Source organism: Gigantopelta aegis, chromosome 4 (assembly GCF_016097555.1).
Source record: "Gigantopelta aegis isolate Gae_Host chromosome 4, Gae_host_genome, whole genome shotgun sequence".
NCBI classification, from domain to species: domain Eukaryota; kingdom Metazoa; phylum Mollusca; class Gastropoda; order Neomphalida; family Peltospiridae; genus Gigantopelta; species Gigantopelta aegis.
The window spans coordinates 116,889,412-116,911,203 of NC_054702.1; the positions used below are offsets into that span (position 1 = coordinate 116,889,412).

Below are 21,792 nucleotides of genomic sequence, written 5' to 3' on the forward strand. Positions count from 1 at the left end.
GCCCTGAGTGGCCCTGTGGCCCTGTGGCCCTGTGGCCCTGTGGCCCTGACGTGGCCCTGTGTGGCCCTGAGTGGCCCCTGTGTGGCCCTGTGTGGCCCTGTGTGGCCCTGATGTGGCCCTGTGTGGCCCTGAGTGGCCCTGTGTGGCCCTGATGTGGCCCTGTGTGTGGCCCTGCCCTGATGTGGCCCTGTGTGTGGCCCTGATGTGGCCCTGCCCTGTGGCCCTGTGTGGCCCTGTGTGGCCCTGTGTGGCCCTGTGTGGCCCTGACGTGGCCCTGGCCCTGTGGCCCTGAGTGGCCCTGTGTGGCCCTGTGGCCCTGGTGTGGCCCTGTGGCCCTGTGTGGCCCTGACGTGGCCCTGAGTGGCCCTGACGTGGCCCTCTAACATCTAAATGTATCCTATGATATTTCTCTCCTGTTTGCCAGAGATATAAAAGTCCCTGTTGCCCCTTGTTTACCACGTGGAGGTCGGAGAGATTCAAACAAGATATACCAAATTTGATGTTTTTATGGAGAATGTAGTGGAGGGAATATACCAAGTTTGATGTTTCATACCGAGTTTGATTTTGAGGAACAAGTTTGATGAACTATACCTGTGATTGTAAAAATTTTTTTAATCCAAAACATTAATTTGCAGCTTCCCCCTTAAACACAACTTGTTTGTGTCCAAGAGGTGAGTGGAGAGTGGGATAATGCATGGAGAATTTAGATTACTTCTACACAAATTTTGAATTGCTGGCCTAAAATAACGGAGTATTGACTCCATAAATCACAAATGTATCGGACTATTTAAAAAAAATACAAAAGTGAATTTGAACTGCACTCAAACAAAGTCCGATAAAAAAAAAAGTTACCGTGTGGAGACTAATACCAAGTTTGATTTTGGGAGATAAATACCAAGTTTGATGTTACATAATTTGAAATGGAGGAAAAATACCAAGTTTGATGTTTCATACCGAATTTGATGATTCATACAGAACCTTAATAGCCATAAGGAAGAGTGTCCAAATTGTCTTGAATGACACGCTTGGTGTACACTATCTTGTACCTTTTCTCTTCCACTTTGTTGTAAATTTTTCTCTTCCTTTTTTCTCTTGAAATTTTGGATGGGTTCGTCACGGTCAGGGTAGCATCTCTGGTGGGTGACAAAACTATCTCGCGGATAGCTTCAAAGTTGATGAGCTGTGCATTGGCATAGTTTAAGGAAAAACCTCGCACCTTGCACACTTCTGAGCCTTTATTGGTTCTGTAGCCATAATTTTTGGGACCTCCACTGACAAATTCGGTGATGAACTGACCATCCAATTCGTCAGTCAATTCACCAAGATAATCTCCCAGAGGGGGCTGATAGTCTCCAGGCCTTGCCACGAAAATGACCGAGTCCGTGTCGTAGTACAACACATTTTCGTCCAGCTGTTCCAACACACTGTATAACTTCAATCTCGCCCAGGAAGTGGTAAAGGTCGCCAGAAAAACGTTGGTTTTTAAATCTTCTGGGATGAAGGTGGATTTGTGTTGGTATTCGAGCTGCAAAATGGTTTCTGTCAACACGTGGAAATCGATAACTTCTTTGGTGGGATCTGCCAACATCTGGAAGAAAACGTCTGCATTGCTTTCGTGGATGAAGGCAGACTGTTTCATGTTCAAACGTTGACCATACTTCCCCCAGAAACTGTTCAGACACAGCTTGGCCAGTGAACGAAGTCCCGGATTCTTTGTGATTTTATCTTTATCCAGCTGTACGCCCTCTTTGTCTCTGTATTGCCTGATGTATTGGTCTTTATCTTCATCTGTCAAACACCATTCGGGCCATCCACTGGCTTCTTGTTTTAGCTTGAGAAAGGTGTTGATGTACTCGGCAAAGAGACCACCGTCACGTGTCGTTGGATTGTACTGGGTTGTTTCAGGCCAGTGGTAGACCTCGTACACTGTGATGACTTGGTACCCCTTTTCCATGGCTTTAAGAATTTCTGGTATGCACCAGGTTCCAGTGATGTTCCTCTCTTCATCCGAATGATGGCATGGTGTTTGTAGTTCCTGATCCGAACAGGTTCTGCACAAAGGAAATTTGAGTTTTCCATTGGAACGGTAAGGCAGAACAGGATGGTAGAGTTTTCTAGGAGGGGCAACTTTCACCTTGGCGATTCCAAAGTATTGATCCAGTGGCTTGAAATCCTTGTGTATGATTTCAGGATGTCCTACGGGATACTGGCAATATTTGTTGACCCACGGATACAGAGATGTGAAATCCACGTACTTGACTTCTTCCCCTTCTTTGACTTTATAGTGTAACGTGCTGGCATTCGTTCTTCCTCCAAAGAATGAATCTCTGGGATTTAACCGGTCTTGAAGATCCAAAGAGTTCACAAACTGCTTCAGCTCTGGGTTGGATTTCTGAAGATGGTTAAACTCGTGTTCCCAGATTTCGATGACTTTGTATCCTTTCAGTTTCAGTTCTTCTCTCTTTCTACAGGTTAGGGCATACAGTTCTTCAATGGATTGACTGGTTCTAGGATGGATGGTGTTAGAACGCTCGTGTGGGAAACAGTGTCGACAGCCGTGCCACAAGCAGCCATGGAACTCAAAGGCCGTGTTCGTCTTAGCACAGAAACCATCCAGTCGGTAATGAGTTTTCCTGGTACCTGATGTTCCCCTCCATTGAGTGCATGCTGGATCTGGTACTTGTTCTGATTTCGGTGTTGAACCCATTCCAACCACTGGATGGACACTCTGCTGAATTGATCTTTTTGGATGTACCCCTCACTTGGCACTTGAGCTATAGGACTGGGTACAGTTTCAGACTCGACGATGGTCATCCCACGATCTCTCAACTCTTCTTCCGTCAGCCATAAATCAGGTTTCACCTTGATGGATCCATCCTCTCTGACCGTCATCCAGTCTGTGATTTCCTGGGTGTCTGTAAGTTTGACATGCTGATGTTTCTTGAGAAATTTGCTCTGAAAGATGCCCATACATACCGAGGCAATGGTGATGTACTGGGCAAACGGATCGATGCCATTGATGTAGGTGACCGCTTTGGTATCGAGGTCGATCTGTTTTTCACCAGTGGCTTCCAGCATCAGAGCTTGAAATTTTAAGCAGGCTTCTCTGAGAACAGCGACGTCAGAGACACAGTATTCCCTCATCTCTTTCTGAAAGTCGAACATTCCCTGTTGTTCAGTATGCCACTTAAGAAATGTTGATCTCTCCTTGGACCCCATGTAATTGGCACCATACATGTTAGGTTCGGGAAACGGTCCACGATAATTCTGGTTTCCTAGGGTGTTAAAATAATGGGGAAAGTATCCCTTCTTCAGTTCTGTCAAACCAAATGCCTTGGGGAAAGCAGCCAGTTTCATGGGGAGAAAATTCAAACTGTCAATAATCCTGATGTTAAGTCCTCTCTCCACTTGCAGGTACATGATTTTTGATCCATTGTAAATGATTTTTTGTGGATACATCGACTGGTCAATCATGTATTCCAGAAGAAAGTAGGCATCGTAGGCCTTGTTATTATGGGCGATAGCCGTGACATCTTTGTGGTCGTCTTGGAACAGCCATTGGCAAAACCGAATGTGGGCTCCGTCGCCCTGAAAGATGACTTGACGACATCCACAGGTCTGCTCACATGGTTCCTTCAGGTAATTCTTCTTCTTGTCTCGTTTGTTACAGCATGGACACCTTGACCCGCATGCATGACATTTGGATGTTTCTGTGACTGGTTCGTGTTTGCACACTTCACAGGCCGTCTGTGCCACCAGGTAGTTTGGCACGTGTTGTTGTTTGCCACACCACGATTGCTGGCAATGTTGACACCGAGACTGATGACTGCAGTTGTCTCCTGTACAGGTTAGGCAGACTCCACTAGGCAGGTAACCTTCCTGGCATTGAAGTAATTCAGTGATTGAAAATATTTGTTTGCTTGTGGATGTCTGCTATTAAAATACCTACGTCATTATTTTGCAGTAGATTTCGGTTTCGATAACTAAACCAAACCAAACCATTGTATAGTAGCAGAATGCCTTCAATACTCAACTACAAATACGCCATTTCAGCTTAGAGCTTCAATTACAACTAGAAATAGATCATTATTGATATAGATCATTCTAGAATAGTGCGTCAATGCGGTATCTAGCTAGAAATAGATCATACTAGAATAGTGCGTCAATGCGGTATCTAGCTAGAAATAGATCATTCTAGAATAGTGCGTCAATGCGGTATCTAGCTAGAAATAGATCATACTAGAATAGTGCGTCAATGCGGTATCTAGCTAGAAATAGATCATACTAGAATAGTGCGTCAATGCGGTATCTAGCTAGAAATAGATCATACTAGAATAGTGCGTCAATGCGGTATCTAGCTAGAAATAGATCATTCTAGAATAGTGCGTCAATGCGGTATCTAGCTAGAAATAGATCATACTAGAATAGTGCGTCAATGCGGTATCTAGCTAGAAATAGATCATACTAGAATAGTGCGTCAATGCGGTATCTAGCTAGAAATAGATCATACTAGAATAGTGCGTCAATGCGGTATCTAGCTAGAAATAGATCATACTAGAATAGTGCGTCAATGCGGTATCTAGCTAGAAATAGATCATTCTAGAATAGTGCGTCAATGCGGTATCTAGCTAGAAATAGATCATTCTAGAATAGTGCGTCAATGCGGTATCTAGCTAGAAATAGATCATTCTAGAATAGTGCGTCAATGCGGTATCTAGCTAGAAATAGATCATACTAGAATAGTGCGTCAATGCGGTATCTAGCTAGAAATAGATCATACTAGAATAGTACTTCAGTAACCAACTAGAAATAGTCCATTCTTCAATAGTCCTCCAATAACCAGAGATCGTTGTAGAATAGTTCTTCAATAACCAACTAGAAATAGTCCATTCTTCAATAGTCCTCCAATAGCCAGAGATCGTTGTAGAATAGTTCTTCAGTAACCAACTAGAAATAGTCCATTCTTCAATAGTCCTCCAATAGCAGAGATCGTTGTAGAATAGTCTTCAGTAACCAACTAGAAATAGTCCATTCTTCAATAGTCCTCCAATAGCCAGAGATCGTTGTAGAATAGTTCTTCAGTAACCAACTAGAAATAGTCCATTCTTCAATAGTCCTCCAATAGCCAGAGATCGTTGTAGAATAGTTCTTCAGTAACCAACTAGAAATAGTCCATCTTCAATAGTCCTCCAATAGCCAGAGATCGTTGTAGAATAGTTCTTCAGTAACCAGTAGATTGTCAAACTGGTTTTATTCAACCGTCACCTCTTTATATTAGTGCTGTAGTTGTTATTTCCTTTGCAAATGATATACCCCGTGTATGTGACTTGCACATTAAAAACCCATTGAAATTCATAAAACACACTGAAACGTTTGCAGATGTTCTGGTTCATTTCTGTGGTAATCAGTATTTTGGGTTTGGGTCCTTAAGACTAAAAACAACCAACCAATCGATCTCGATCTTACTGCCTACACCAGCGCTATTTTCTTAACAGGTGAACTTTTGTTGTGAACAATTTCAAACATACGGATTGACAAACCTGGAGTCTATTTCCACAAACCGTCCTATCACTATCTATTCCGTGCAGAAGTTACATCATGGCGGAATGTGGATCACTGTAGGACGAAATACAATATGTGTACTTCAAACTATACTATTATCCTGTTCAATTATTTAGACCCAAAGTTTTTTGCAAATGTTACGTTTATTTCCTATTCGATATTTGTTTTCTTTGCATTTACATGAAAACAAACCCAAACCCCGACAGGGGTTTTATATACAAATCATCATATAAAATGTACGAAGTTGACTTACTTCCACTTTTTAAAAATCTCTGTGTCGTTTGAATGCACGTTATTACGCCTATAAATAACTAAGGTCATTTGCATATCAAAAGCATCATTCTATAGTGCGTTTCAAACTAATGTTCGGTTCTATCGTCCTATCCGCACAAATCGTAGTATGACCTATATTAAGAAAATATCTGTAAACATGAAGCAGGCGCGGATTCAGGTGGGGAATTCAAGTGACAAAACCTCAGTTTGAAAAAAAAATATGTACAATTATTATAATTATATTGTGGAATACACAAGCGCGCGCGCTGAAGGGAGAGACAGACAGACAGAGAGAGGAGAGAGAGAGAGAGAGAGAGAGGAGAGAGAGAGAGAGGAGAGAGAGAGAGAGAGGAGAGAGAGAGAGAGAGACGTCATTTATGTAACGACGCACTCAACATATTTTAATCTATGGTTATATGGTTATAGGGAGAGAGAGAGAGGAATATGGTATGCATGCGATTGGTGGAGGTGTGACCCCTGCACAACCCCACCCCACTTAAGGCTCTTTTGTATATGGAGCGGGACGTAGCTCAGAGGTAAAGCGTTCGCTCATGGTAGGTCGACTGATCGATCCCACATGGTGGACCATTGGGTTGTGTCTAGTTCCAGCCTGTGCACCACAACTGATGTATAAAGGCTGTGGTATGTGCTATCCTGTCTATGGGATGGTGCATATAAAACGTCCCTATTGCTTATCAAAATTGCTTATCGGAAACAGTGGCCCATGTGGCGGTAGCGAGTTTCTTTCTCACTGTCATAATGCTCCTTAACCGTTTTGTCTGACGCCACATAAACGTATATCAAATGCGTTGAGTGTGTCGTTAAATAAACATTTCTCTCGTATGTATGTGTAGTCTATATGCATTTCTAGTCGATAGTTTATAGGTTGTTAGGTTGTTTGATAGTGAATGATATGGAAATAAATTGTTTTTGGTGTTAAAGAGTTCATGCATACATTAAAGTAATACTCCTGATGGGTATGGAGAAATAACTTAATCAGTCGACGAACTCATTTCTTCATCACTATCTTCGTTAAGGGGGACTATCACAGGGGGTATTTTATTTCTTATAAAACTATTTTGTTTTCTAAAATCTTCTTCGATCTTTATTAAATGTTTAACTGCATCAGAGAAGTGTGTAGGTGTGACAGAGTTCAATGCATGTGCAAGTTCTCTCCGCACCGTGGTCATTTTACCATCATTATGACGAGCTATGTGCCTTTGACTTGACTTCCAGTTCTATCGGATTGAGTTCAGAATGTCTTGGCGACAGTCTTAGACACAAGTGCCCATGGCGTTCAGCAATATCATCAGTGACAAATTGCTTTGCACATTTGTTACTTTTCACAAGTTCATAAAGAACTGGCTTTGTCATGTACTCTCAAAAGGTATATTTTGTTCGTAGCCACGACTGATTTCTTCCTTTTAGCGTTTAGTGCAGTATATCGTGTAATCTCAGTTAATTGTTGTGGTAGCTTGCGTATCCATGACGATAACAGAAGGTTCTGGTAGAGAAGGCATAAGTTGTTCTTCAAACCATTTGATGAAATTGTCATGATTCATCTCACCATGATAGTCTCCGTCTGTTTTTTTAGCCTCAAAGATCAATTTACAGCCATCTATCAATCCAATTTATCACAGCCAGCATGACAAATAATAAGTCTTTTTTCCTTCCCAGTCACCAAAAGTAGTATCCAGGCCTGTATAGCCCCATGACCTACTTTCCGTGACCTTGACCTACTTCCGTGACCTTGATGACATCACGTGACCTCGTCCTACTGGCCCTGACCTACTTAGACCGGCCCATGACCTACTTAAACCGGCCCCTGACCTACTTAGACCGGCCCTGACCTACTTAGGCCGGCCCTGACCTACTTAGAACGGCCCTGACCTACCTAGACTGACACGAAAGAGTATAAAAAGGCTAGATACGGTTTCATTGTCATTCGCTCGCCGAAAACAATCAGATCTACGTTCAATCCAGAGATGGCCTGTTCCACAAGTGATGAAGTGAGATGTCGTCTAGAACTTGGAACTAACGTCTACGTGGTGGCCAAGTTATGGAAAGGGGACACTGCTATTCACATAAGGAAATTTGACAGTGACAAGGGAAAACCTTCCCCACCAAGCGAGGTATTGTCCTTAGTCTTAAACAGTGGATCGAACTGTCTGGATGTAAAAGCCAAATTGACGAAACGATTTCAGCATTAAACCAGAGGAAAGACGAAACATTTCAGACACCTTGGTGTCAACGTCCATGTCAGCGTCGACAAGAACTTGCTGGGGTGGACCTGCGTCAGTGGTGGTGGTGTGAAGAAACTAAATCCGTGAAACCTTCGAAGAAGGGAATATTCCTTTCTCTACAACAATGGGAGAAACTGAAAGGCTGTTTCACAGTCATGTGTGACTTTGTACCAGAGCTGAACTCGATTGTGCCCTGCGCCATGCAAGACGACCATCAAAACCAGATGGGATTTCTTCAGTGTAACTTCTGCAACCTAACGAGTTTCACCAGTGGTGAACGAGTTTTGTTTTGGATGAAGGTATAAAAGAATGGATTTATGGTTTACACTTCATTTGCTTTGTGACTGTGCTAGAGAACAGACGTGTTTTATGATTCTGACATTCTTGTGTCTTGTTGCACTCTATCTGGAACGAAGAAGATGGCATCGGGATAGCGCAGTCTTAGTAGCAGCAGCAGCGACGAGGACGACGTCTTGGTCTGCAAATGTTCAGAAAGACATTACAGTCAAAAGAGTGACTACCAAACCTGAAGAACAGTTCATGGATCAAACGGATGCTGCCTGTGACAATATGGATGAAGATGGTGAAATCAAAGAAGCCACAGATCAGACGGATGCCGCCCGTGACACAGACGCTGCCTGGGATGAAGAAGACTGCTGTTCGAGACGTTACCTGTTCTGTCATCATCCCGAAATGAGACATTTCTATACCGGATGCAGACATTTGGATGGTGGCCAATACAGTTACGCCAGAAAACGAGGGAGCTCGCCAAGGCCGGTTTCTTCTACACAGGAGATCACGATGCCGTCGTCTGTTACTGTTGCGGACTACGTGCCTACCGATGGCAGAGAATGGACGACCCAGTGATGGAACATTACAGACTGTCCCCTAGATGCCCCCATGTGAACAATGTGTTCAGACATTATCAGTTTTAAACACGCGTGAGACACGTGTTTGTCACTATGTTTTGTCATATTTTTATGTACTACATTTTTGTTGTTTAGTAATAAAATTGTGTTTGTATCTTTTGTTATTTATAAATAGCATGACTTTGTGACACGTATGTCAGTGAGAACCATGTCTCGGTGGGAAAGGTACCTAGAGTCTATTTACTACGATGCAAAGCACCCTGGGAGTTATGCAGGTCCTAGTAAACTGTATCAAGCTGTTAAAGCAGAGGGTAAATTTAACATTCCTCTGACACGTATTAAATCATGGTTGAAAGGTCAAGAGACCTATACCATGACACATCAAGTGAGGCGAAAGTTTCCACGTAATACCTATGTTGTGGAAGGGTTAGACAGTCACTGGCAATCTGATCTAATGGATATGATCAGTTTGGCTAAATACAATGACGGGGTGAGATACCTCATGATGATCATTGACCTGTTCTCCAGGTACTTGTGGGTGCTACCACTCAAGTCGAAAACGGGGAACGACGTGGTAGAGACTTGATAGAATTCTGGAAATCAGAGTCCAGAAAACCCAAGCTGTTTCAGTCCGATCAGGGTCAGAATACAAGAACCATAAGGTCAAAGCATTGCTGAAGTCGCAGGGCATAACGCAGCTGTTGCTCTAAATGAAACCAAAGCAAGTTATGCTGAACGGGTCATTAAGACCATCAAAATGCGTCTCTATCGCTACATGTTAAAAAACTTTACTTACAAGTACATGGATGTCTAGAGAAGGTCGTCTATAGCTATAACCACACCAAGCATCGAATGTTAGGTCAAACACCAGCCAGTGTCAACCAAACGAACGAAGGAGAGGTCCGTCTGTCTCAGTACCTGATCAAACCTAAAAAGGCAATCCACAAAAATTTGCGCGAACCGTGCATGAGAAAACAAACCGAACCAAAATGATAACGGTCACGTGGTATACCAACGTCTGTGACATTGAAATGGAAATATCCCCTCTAAAAATAGATTAGACCTTGTCTGCTCAACGGTTTTTTCTCAAACGTCCGTCTATTTTTAAGAAATACGAAAAATGTATTTTGTGGTATTACAAACACCAGGATTACCAGGATTACCAAAAAACACTTCAGGTGAATGGAAATGTATATTCTAAATAATAAACGGTAAGCAAAGTGCAATTTTATTTGTGAAAAAATGGGTTTAATAGCGAAAAACAACGCCGTAAAGGTTAACAACTAGCCGTAACTAGGGTGTGTCCCTTTAAAGCCACGCTAATCTTATGTAATGTAGGTAATTCGCCCTCTCTATAAAATCTGTATACTCGTCGTCTAATCACATCTTTATCAAATAAATCGATGAGTTTTCGGTCGCGTTTTTTAACAGTGATTTCTGTGCTTGGTTTCGTAGAGCTTAGATTTTTCACAGTTCTTTTTACTGTTGAAACCGAAACTTTAAGTGCAGCGGAAACTCGATCGACAATTCGATAAGAAGCATACCTAGGTCTACCGCGCTGATATTCATCTTCAAAATAATCGAAAACGTTCTTAATACACGATTTTACATCAACTGAAGTGTTTTTCGATTTACCCATATTTTTCCTCAAATAACAATAACAAGAATGTCGACTAATACATTTTCAATGAATTTATATACCCTACCTAATTTGTATTTTACGTGGTTTACACATTGCTACAATAGCACGTGCAGTCATAGATCGAAATAATGATGTTATTGACCAAGCAATGCTATCGTATTTTGAACATTCAGGGCTGTGTCTGCGGGATGAAAAACAGGGCCGTACCCTCCGGGGGGGCAGGGAATCCCCTGAGAATCTTGTCCTTTTTTTTTTTTTATATATCTCCAGTAATAGCATGGAAATGTTTAATCTTTATAGTATGTTAAAAATTATTTATAAAATTTAGTGCCCCCCCCCCCCCCCCATGGATTTTGTCAGGGTACGGCCCTGAAAAAGTGGTTGAACCCATACGAGTCCGAACAATAGCCCTTTGGTTTTTCGCATTACAAATGTAACATCCCGCCCCCAAACCCCAGCCCCTAGCACCACCCTAAATACTATATATATATATATATATATATATATATACACGTATGAGTTCCCAATTTAGAGGCAAATTAAATAACATTTTTATTATTATTTGATGTTGGTGGTCTTCTGGGTCCGGCCCTGCATTAAATTTATTTATAAATTTGGAAAGCACATTCCTGCGGTGTGTGAGGTGATTTCTGTTTATTACTGTGCTACACCTCAGTTGTGTTAGGTTAGGTATGGTATGCTAATATATAATTGATATAATAAAATAAAAATACATAATACATTAGCTAAATTTATTAAATATAATGCACCTACAAGAAAGGGTTACATGTTCTGTTTGTTTACATCTATGTTTAACGGAAAGATTAGACAATGCTGTTACACACTGCAAAACAATAATAACCTTGATTTAGTGAAACAAGCTATAATGGCCTTCACGTAGCCTCAGATCCCAATGTTTTGATATGCAAATGACCTTAGTTATTTATAGGCGAAATAACGTGCATTCAAAAGACACAGAGATTTTTAAAAAGTGGAATTAAGTCAACTTCGTGCATTTTATATGATGATTTGTATATAAAACCTATAGGGGTTTGGGTTTGTTCTCATGTAAATGCAAAGAAAACAAATATCGAATAGGAAATAAACGTAACATTTGCAAAAAACTTTGGGTCTAAATAATTGAACAGGATAATAGTTATACTGTTCGTAGTAATATGATCTGCGCTTTAGTTGTAGATTTACGTAAACATTTTTTGTTTTGTGAAATTGTTTCCAGGATGTCAGAGCAAATTAAGGAGAACAACATTAGCACTCTACTGTGCATTATCGTATGTGCATAACTACCTTACATACAATGATTTTAGCATTATCTCATGTGCATAACTACCTTACATACGATGATTTTAGCATTATCTCATGTGCATAACTACCTTACATACGATGATTTTAGCATTATCGTATGTGCATAACTACCTTACATACGGTGATTTTAGCATTATCGTATGTGCATAACTACCTTACATACGGTGATTTTAGCATTATCTCATGTGCATAACTACCTTACATACGGTGATTTTAGCATTATCGTATGTGCATAACTACCTTACATACAGTGAGTTTAGCATTATCTTATGTGCATAACTACCTTACATACGGTGATTGCATAACTACCGTACATACGATGATTTTAGCATTATCTTATGTGCATAACTACTTTACAAATGGTGATTTTAGCACTATCTTATGTGCATAACTACCTTACATGCGGTGATTTTAGCACTATCTTATGTGCATAACTACTTTACAAACGGTGATTTTAGCATTATCGTATGTGCATAACTACCTTACATATGGTGATTTTAGCATTATCTCATGTGCAAAACTACCTTACATACGGTGATTGCATAACTACCTTACATACGATAATTTTAGCATTATCTTATGTGCATAACTACTTTACAAACGGTGATTTTAGCATTATCTTATGTGCATAACTACCTTACATATGGTGATTTTAGCATTATCTCATGTGCAAAACTACCTTACATACGGTGATTGCATAACTACCTTACATACGATGATTTTAGCATTATCTTATGTGCATAACTACTTTACAAACGGTGATTTTAGCATTATCTTATGTGCATAACTACCTTACATACGGTGATTTTAGCATTATCTTATGTGCATAACTACCGTACATACGGTGATTGCATAACTACCTTACATACGGTGATTTTAGCATTATCTTATGTGCATAACTACCTTACATGCGGTGATTTTAGCACTATCTCATGTGCATAACTACCTTACATACGGTGATTTTAGCATTATCGTATGTGTATAACTACCTTACATACGGTGATTTTAGCATTATCGTATGTGCATAACTACCTTACATACGGTGATTTTAGCATTATCTCATGTGCATAACTACCTTACATACGGTGATTGCATAACTACCTTACATACGATGATTTTAGCATTATCGTATGTGCATAACTACCTTACATACGGTGATTTTAGCATTATCTCATGTGCATAACTACCTTACATACGGTGATTTTAGCATTATCGTATGTGCATAACTACCTTACATACAGTGAGTTTAGCATTATCTTATGTGCATAACTACCTTACATACGGTGATTGCATAACTACCGTACATACGATGATTTTAGCATTATCTTATGTGCATAACTACTTTACAAATGGTGATTTTAGCACTATCTTATGTGCATAACTACCTTACATGCGGTGATTTTAGCACTATCTTATGTGCATAACTACTTTACAAACGGTGATTTTAGCATTATCGTATGTGCATAACTACCTTACATATGGTGATTTTAGCATTATCTCATGTGCAAAACTACCTTACATACGATGATTTTAGCATTATCTTATGTGCATAACTACTTTACAAACGGTGATTTTAGCATTATCTTATGTGCATAACTACCTTACATACGGTGATTTTAGCATTATCTTATGTGCATAACTACCGTACATACGGTGATTGCATAACTACCTTACATACGGTGATTTTAGCATTATCTTATGTGCATAACTACCTTACATGCGGTGATTTTAGCACTATCTCATGTGCATAACTACCTTACATACGGTGATTTTAGCATTATCGTATGTGTATAACTACCTTACATACGGTGATTTTAGCATTATCGTATGTGCATAACTACCTTACATACGGTGATTTTAGCATTATCTCATGTGCATAACTACCTTACATACGGTGATTGCATAACTACCTTACATACGATGATTTTAGCATTATCTTATGTGCATAACTACCTTACATACGGTGATTGCATAACTACCTTACATACGGTGATTTTAGCATTATCTTATGTGCATAACTACTTTACATACGGTGATTTTAGCACTATCTCATGTGCATAACTACCTTACATACGGTGATTTTAGCATTATCGTATGTGCATAACTACTTTACATAAGGTGATTTTAGCGCCCAGATTGCATTCTTGAACGGGGCCCAGATTATTATTTTAGCTTTGTCACGGGTAGGTTTAAAATGTCGTCAAACTTGGATGATTCAGATTTTCAACAAAATAGAACTTATTACCAGGCAATGTTATCAAACAGTTGTCAAACGTATACACATATTTACATTGCATTTATAACATCAAAATCATAAACAATGTACATGTGTGTATTTGTTAAATATTTCTGGAAGACAAAGGATAGGGGTTTTTTTCCAAAGCTATTGTGAATGTCTGCATGTGTTTAATTCACAGCGGTGCCTGTGTCTAACTTTGAGTGTACGTGATCTGGGAGTGTAACACGACCGCCTCGTGGTTTGGAAGGGTGAAACGTGTATCTGGTGTCACTCGTATTGCATTAAGGACGGGCTATTGTACAGTTCACGTACTCTCGTTACTTCAATACGTTTCACTACACAGCGCTGCATTGCGTTCGATTGTTCAGTATAAATCAGATAGATCACTGAAGAAGCGCATTGTCAGTTCCACGTCGGTCGGACAATAGTTGAAATTGGTATCCCATCATGAAATGAGATCTTTATAACGAGAAGAAAAAAGATAATTAAATCTGCGCTTTCCACAAATGATGAGTGGCCGTTATACACCGCCGACAGGTGTTTATTCCAGACGTGTTACGACTCCCGGGATATCAGTTTCAGATGTCAATAACCCCGTGAGAGATTTCTATATGCCTCGGTGAGTAATGTCATCAAATATTGATTTGACTTGCCATTGCTCACGGTTCATATAATTTAGTAAAGATCGTCTAATAATGTAGTGGGTCTGCGCGAACTGTTCCAAATCTATCACCTACCTATGAGGTGAGCGACACAAAGAGCCGCTTTGTCAGGCGTGCACGGTTCCATATGTCGTGATTAATTTACCGTGCCTATACTTGACAGTAACTTCATACTCCACCATAACATATTGTGCGGCTCGAATTCCATTAACTGTATGCACGCCCGATTTTCTCAAACATTCTCAGAAAATATTACATTAAAACATTATTATTGTTTATTATTTCTTGAAAATAGCCATTTTTCAACTGTGCATTACTAGCGGTCGTGTAATATATATGCATTTGGCCATGTGTTCTAGGGGAAGTGGTAAAAAGGAAATTACATTCCTTCTAACGTGTTTGGTGTACATCTTTTGCCTTCAGCCTCACAGCTGATATGATAGGCATGCACATCTAATGAGAAATTGAATTACTTTATATGTTTCATTTTAAAACACAAAAAACAAACGTGATATTTCCTTTTATAATCTGTTCTATTAAAATAGTCTTTGGGCAACACATTTTATAACAGATAGTAATGAGAATCTAGAAGGTCGAGAGCACTTTCAGCAGTCGAATTGAAGGTTAACCCGTGGTTTGCAGATGATGCATGTTATACTAGTAACCTGTAATGAGTTCATACAGCTGTCCATGGCCATCTCATCACAATGTCGTCGAGCTTTACAGGCAAACTTCGACCAGTCTGTAGAAACGTCGAAGACGCAAACATATGTTTTTGTTTATATGTATAACACAACCACAAAGTGAACGTTTTGGGCTTCATATGGGGAGTACGTGCCCTCTCCCCTGACCCGGCTCCTATGGCCCTATATGTCTATTTGTTAACAGATTCTGAAACTCAAAGTCGCCAACAAAACAGTTAACAGGTTCTGAAACTCAAAGTCGCCAACAAAACAGTTAACAGGTTCTGAAACTCAGTCACCAACAAAACAGTTAACAGGTTCCTGTGTAACAGTTCACATACGAATGTTTATTTTCACCTTCAGCGTGTTCCTAATGTTTATTGCTCTTAGGACATTTTACTGGATGACTGAACCGATGGCTATGGACTATCAATACCGAAGTTATTGCTCGGGATTCCATGTCCATCAAACACATAACGCAATCAGTCGTCAACAAATCAATTGTATTCAGGCCGGGTGATTAGCCTGCACAAATCAATATAGTGCTTTAAAGAAGAGATCGCCAGCCAGTTAGCAGATTCCTGATCACTTTCCTAGTATGTAGTGGGGAAAATGAAGCTAGTTCCAATATACAGCTTGACCTGTCATCCGGGTTGAGGTCAATACAGTTTGATCTGTCATTTGTCTTGAGGTCAATACAGCTTGACCTGTCATCCGGGTTGAGGTCAATACAGCCGTCTGTCATTCGGGTTGAGGTCAATACAGCAGTCTTTCATTCGGGTTGAGGTCAATACAACAGTCAGTAATCCAGGTTGAGGTCAATACAACAGTCTGTCATCTATGTTGAGGTCAATACAGCAGTCTGTCATCTGTTGAGGTCAATACAACAGTCTGTCATCCGTGTTGAGGTCAATACAACAATCTGTCATCCGGGTTGAGGTCAATACAGCAGTCTGTCATCTGTGTTGCGGTCAATACAACAGTCTGTCATCTGGGTTGAGGTCAATACAACAGTCTGTCATCAGGGTTGAGGTCAATACAACAGTCTGTCATTGTGTTGAGGTCAATACAACAGTGTCATCTGGGTTCAGGTCAATACAATAGTGTCATCTGTGTTGAGGTCAATACAACAGTCTGTCATCAGGGTTAAGGTCAGTACAACAGTGTCATCATGGTTGATGGCAATACAACAGTCTGGCATCTGTGTTGAAGTCAATACAACAGTCTGTCATCTGTGTCGAGGTCAATACAACAATCTGTCAGTCGGGATGAGGTCAATACAACAGTCTGTCATCCAGGTTGAGGTCAATACAACAGTCTGTCATCTGTGTTGCGGTCAATACAACAGTCTGTCATCTGGGTTGAGGTCAATACAACAGTGTCATCTGGGTTGAGGTCAATACAACAGTCTGTCATCAGGGTTGAGGTCAATACAACAGTCTGTCATCAGGGTTGAGGTCAATACAACAGTCTGTCATCAGGGTTGAGGTCAATACAACAGTCTGTCATCAGGGTTGAGGTCAGTACAACAGTCTGTCATCAGGGTTGAGGTCAATACAACAGTCTGTCATCCAGGTTGAGGTCAATACAGCAGTCTGTCATCTGTGTGGAGGTCAATACAGCAGTCTGTCATCGAGGTTGAGGTCAATACAGCAGTCTGTCATCTGTGTTGAGGTCAATACAGCAGTCTGTCATCTGTGTTGAGGTCAATAGAGCTTGGCCTGTCGAATCTGCTCGTGTATGACCTCCATGCCTGGGTTTTCAACACACTGCCGCTTGTTATTGGGGTGCAGTACCAAGTCGTACCTGTAAAGGCGAAACGTGACATAACAGCTTTAATATACATGCGTCGTTTAAGTGTTATCATTTAACTAACATGTTGTCATTACTAACAGCTACTATTGCACAAAATACAAAATGTATTATTTTTAAAATCAGTTTGTTAAAATATGCCAACATATATGTTAGGCAAGCCTACATCACTGTGTAGGACCTACACCGGGTATTGCTACTGCCGTAGCCAGGCTTTCTGCCAGAAAATAATTTGAGGGTTCGTAATAAAACCAAAATAGGCCATAAGTGCCCCTTCTTGGTGGTTATCAGTTTGAAATGTTTCTAAAAGTGGACACTGCATTTCATGGGCTTTGGCACATTTTAAACAGGAATTCTCTTACTATCATCTATCTAAAAATTATAAAAATATATCCATTAATTTCCAAGATTTTAGGATACAGAAACCATGGTAGTGATACATCTTGCTGCATATACTGGGACCATGACTGAACTACAGTAATGAATATGTTTTAGGATATAAATTAATGTTGTAACTGAGGATTAAGCAATTATTGACCAATATTGTTCTACAGTGTTAAAAGTTAAATAAACTTCTATGAACTTGAACTAAAATGTAATACTGAAAAGAGTATTATACAAATTCTGGCTTACGTCAAACGCTCACAAGAAGACGGTGTCATGAGACTTTAGGACAGCCATGATTCAAACGGACGTAACTATATGAATAAATAGACCTCTACGCAAAGCGCTGTGAGTGCTGGTCAGAAGTACATAAGAATTTACCAAGCCTGTTTTTCTTAGACGCATATATTTAAGTATTGTAAATGTGTGTACTTACACGCGTGTAAGTCATAAACAGGTGTTTAATCACTGTAAATGTGTGTACTTACACGCGTGTAAGTCATAAACAGGTGTTTAATCACTGTAAATGTGTGTACTTACACGCGTGTAAGTCATAAACAGGTGTTTAATCATTGTAAATGTGTGTACTTACACGCGTGCAAGATAAAAAGGCTTTGTAAATTCAGGAGAGTGTCGTTAAATAAAACATTTCTTTCTTTCTTTCTTTCTTTCTTGTAAATTCAGGAGAGTGTCGTTAAATAAAACATTTCTTTCTTTCTTTCTTTCTTTCTTTCTTGTAAATTCAGGAGAGTGTCGTTAAATAAAACATTTCTTTCTTTCTTTCTTTCTTTCTTTCTTGTAAATTCGGTTTCATATGTTTTAAGACCACGTGCCTTCAAATGCGTTTCTGATATGGCTGGCATTATCTTGACATTAAGTTTATTTCTGATATGGCTGGCATTATCTTGACATTAAGTTTATTTCTCATATGGCTGGCATTATCTCGACATTAAGTTTATTTCTCATATGGCTGGCATTATCTCGACATTAAGTTTATTTCTGTTATGGCTGGCATTATCTCGACATTAAGTTTATTTCTCATATGGCTGGCATTATCTCGACATTAAGTTTATTTCTCATATGGCTGGCATTATCGTGACATTAAGTTTATTTCTCATATGGCTGGCATTATCGTGACATTAAGTTTATTTCTCATATGGCTGGCATTATCTTGACATTAAGTTTATTTCTCATATGGCTGGCATTATCTTGACATTAAGTTTATTTCTCATATGGCTGGCATTATCTTGACATTAAGTTTATTTCTGTTCAAAATAGAAATATTAACAGATAAAACTTTAAATAATGGAGTGCCACTAGCAAAGCGATTATAAAAAGTTAAGGAAACTACAGTTATCGCCCCTCAGTACAATAACCACCGTTAGTAGGAAATGTGCGGAACGTTTTTTAGAAACTTAAAGAAAATTCTCTTCTCAACCGTTTAATGAGTTTAGACTATTAACTACTCAGTCCCCCACCCCACCCCCCACCCAACAAAAAATCCTAGCTACGACCCTGTACCCGGTATACCTGTGTTTGGAAGGAGGTACTGTACGATTCTTCTTGTGTGTGTATAAGTATCTGTGATGCTTTGTCAAACTGTTATTGCAAATAACAATCTGAAAACATAATTTACCGAGGTCGGACTTTATGGTCCCCATTTATTATGATACATTCTTTTTTAATGTTGTAAAAACTGAAATACAAAACTGCAAGAACATGTCCAAAACTGCCAAACTTTCAAGAGATGATGTAATAAACTGCTGTTGTTGACGATGTTGATGCTACTGCTGCTGGTAGTGACTGTTGTTATTGTGGTGGTGGATTTGTCAGTACATGGATTATTAACACATATCACACAGATCTACTGAATATTTTAATTCTACGTTACAGATTTTAACAAGCTCATCTGATGTTCTATATACAAACCTTGTCCAATCGCCTTTACAGATGACCCACGGCAGAAGATCTACCTTCTTATGCAGTTCTCGCGAGATCTGTGGACTCACGAGATTCGGGGTGCCCGCATCTCTTCCACGGGTAATAAGTTTCTGGTGGCTGTCATAGCAACAGTGCTGTGCAGCCAATGAGAATGAGTGTTCTGGCAGCAGAGAGCGGATACAGAATGTGGCCCCCGGCCTGTAGACGTCGTTCCGTTCGCTGCTGCCGCTGGCGTCCTCCCAGACGAAGACCTTCTGGTACTCGTCGTCGTAGAGGCTGTCGTGGAAGGCCAGGCTGATCGGGTAGTGGCACGGACAGCTCGGCAACTCGGCGATCTTCGTCAGGTAGTGCTGGATCGACTTGTTACTGCACTTCATCCACCGCTCGCACGGGTCGCTCGCGTCTGAAGAGAGACACAGAGATACATATAATATTGTTGAATCGGTCGCTCGCACGGGTCGCTCGCGTCTGAAGAGAGACACAGAGATACATATAATATTGTTGAATCGGTTGCTCGCACGGGTCGCTCGCACGGGTCGATCGCGTCTGAAGAGAGACACAGAGATACATATAATATTGTTGAATCGGTCGCTCGCGTCTGAAGAGAGACACAGAGATACATATAATATTGTTGAATCGGTCGCTCGCGTCTGAAGAGAGACACAGAGATACATATAATATTGTTGAATCGGTCGCTCGCGTCTGAAGAGGGACACAGAGATACATATAACATTGTTAAATCGGTCTTAGAGGAAACCCGCTTAGTTTGTTTCATTTCATTTAACGGATCTTTTATATACTTCCACACAATTGTGTGTATGCTATCCTTAGCACATACCAGTCGTGGTGAACTGGCTAGAACGAGAAATAGCCCGATGGACCCAACGGAGTGGATCGATTCTAGACCGACCGCGCAACAGGCGAGCTCGTTAATACTGAGCAACATCCTACCCTTATTAAGTCCGTGAATGAATGTTACATCCCAGTAAACATCATGACAAATACAGCTTTATTGCACGTGCATTTCAGGGTGCAGTTTGAACGTGAACACATTTGTTGTGTAGTATAATATCATAAGTGAAATATCCCCCAGGGGGTCAGCTTGTAAACACGTTATTGCACATCACTGACTATTTCACCACTCGGAAGTTTAAGTAGTCTGTCTCCGTGACACGTGTTTTCATCTTCGATCATTCTAGATGCACAGTTCATGTGTTGTGTACTCTACGTTCTGCTGTGATATATGTGTAATATTCACCAGTGTCCACGTCCACGTCAGTGGTCATGTCGAGCATCTCGAAGTACGCCCACTTGTCCAGCCACGTGTTGTCATCACCTGCAACAACAATTACAACTACAACATTAACTTACCTGCCAAAACCTGAACCCCTTTTTACTTTTAATAACTTGGGAAATAGTTATATAATACCAATATAATAATATTGTGCACCTAATATCATATGGGTATTACCCATTTGTGGTTACAAACATTTTAGGTAAGTTGGTCAAATGTCTTAAGTAGTGACAGAATCAAAACTGCATGTGACAAGATGTAATGACGGAGTCACATACAGTTTGGGTGGCGAGTACCGCCCTAAGTTCAGCCAGCCGTTTTTCGCTAACGTTTGCCAACTATTTTGACTGGTTTCCGAAGTGGTCATTCTTGTTAACCTGAAGCGCGCATAAATCAGTCAGCGGACGTTTTTCTGCTTGGTCTGGCTGAACTCAGCACTGGTACTGTCTCACTATGATGACATCGGTTATTCCAGTGGCATCTGTCAAATGTAGGCCTATATAATATACTTGGTCATGTGCAACTAGTCCCCCGCCTGCTCCCTTGCACCTGCCAGTGCAGGCGGTCCCTCCTCCCCCCCCCCCCCCCGCCACACCTTTCCTGTCATGGACGGAGGAGCCGTAAAACCCTGTGACATGACATGACATGTGCAACTAGTCTCAATTAAGCGCTACCCTGCACGAAACTCCAATAAATTACGTTACTGTGTGCCTTGATAGATGTAGTGGACTTGATCTGCTGTACGAAATATTATAAACTAAGTGTGTTATCTACTACTATGTGTATACGAAATATTATAAACTAAGTGTGTTATCTACTACTATGTGTATACGAAATATTATAAACTAAATGTGTTATCTACTAC

The 21,792-nt window shown here is 40.4% G+C and overlaps 2 protein-coding genes across 2 annotated transcripts in view; both read right to left on the minus strand.

Annotated features, from left to right (window-relative positions):
- Window positions 1–979: 979 nt before the first annotated feature.
- LOC121370216 lies at window positions 980–8,780 on the minus strand. The gene is made up of 3 exons (XM_041495337.1): window positions 8,751–8,780; window positions 2,756–3,879; window positions 980–2,465 (listed from the first exon to the last, which is right to left on the minus strand). Exons 1-3 carry the CDS (start codon window positions 8,778–8,780, stop codon window positions 980–982), a joined length of 2,640 nt encoding a protein of 879 aa, XP_041351271.1.
- A 6,547-nt stretch (window positions 8,781–15,327) lies between these two features.
- The window catches only part of LOC121370217, a 36,864-nt gene continuing 30,399 nt past the window's right edge, over window positions 15,328–21,792 (minus strand). Inside the window, exons 4-6 of the mRNA XM_041495338.1 lie at window positions 20,892–20,969; window positions 19,622–20,036; window positions 15,328–17,302 (exon numbers count right to left, since the gene is read on the minus strand). Coding sequence (XP_041351272.1) covers window positions 17,203–17,302; window positions 19,622–20,036; window positions 20,892–20,969 — 593 coding nt within the window. The 3' untranslated portion in view covers window positions 15,328–17,202. The remainder of the gene's footprint in view (window positions 17,303–19,621; window positions 20,037–20,891; window positions 20,970–21,792) is intronic.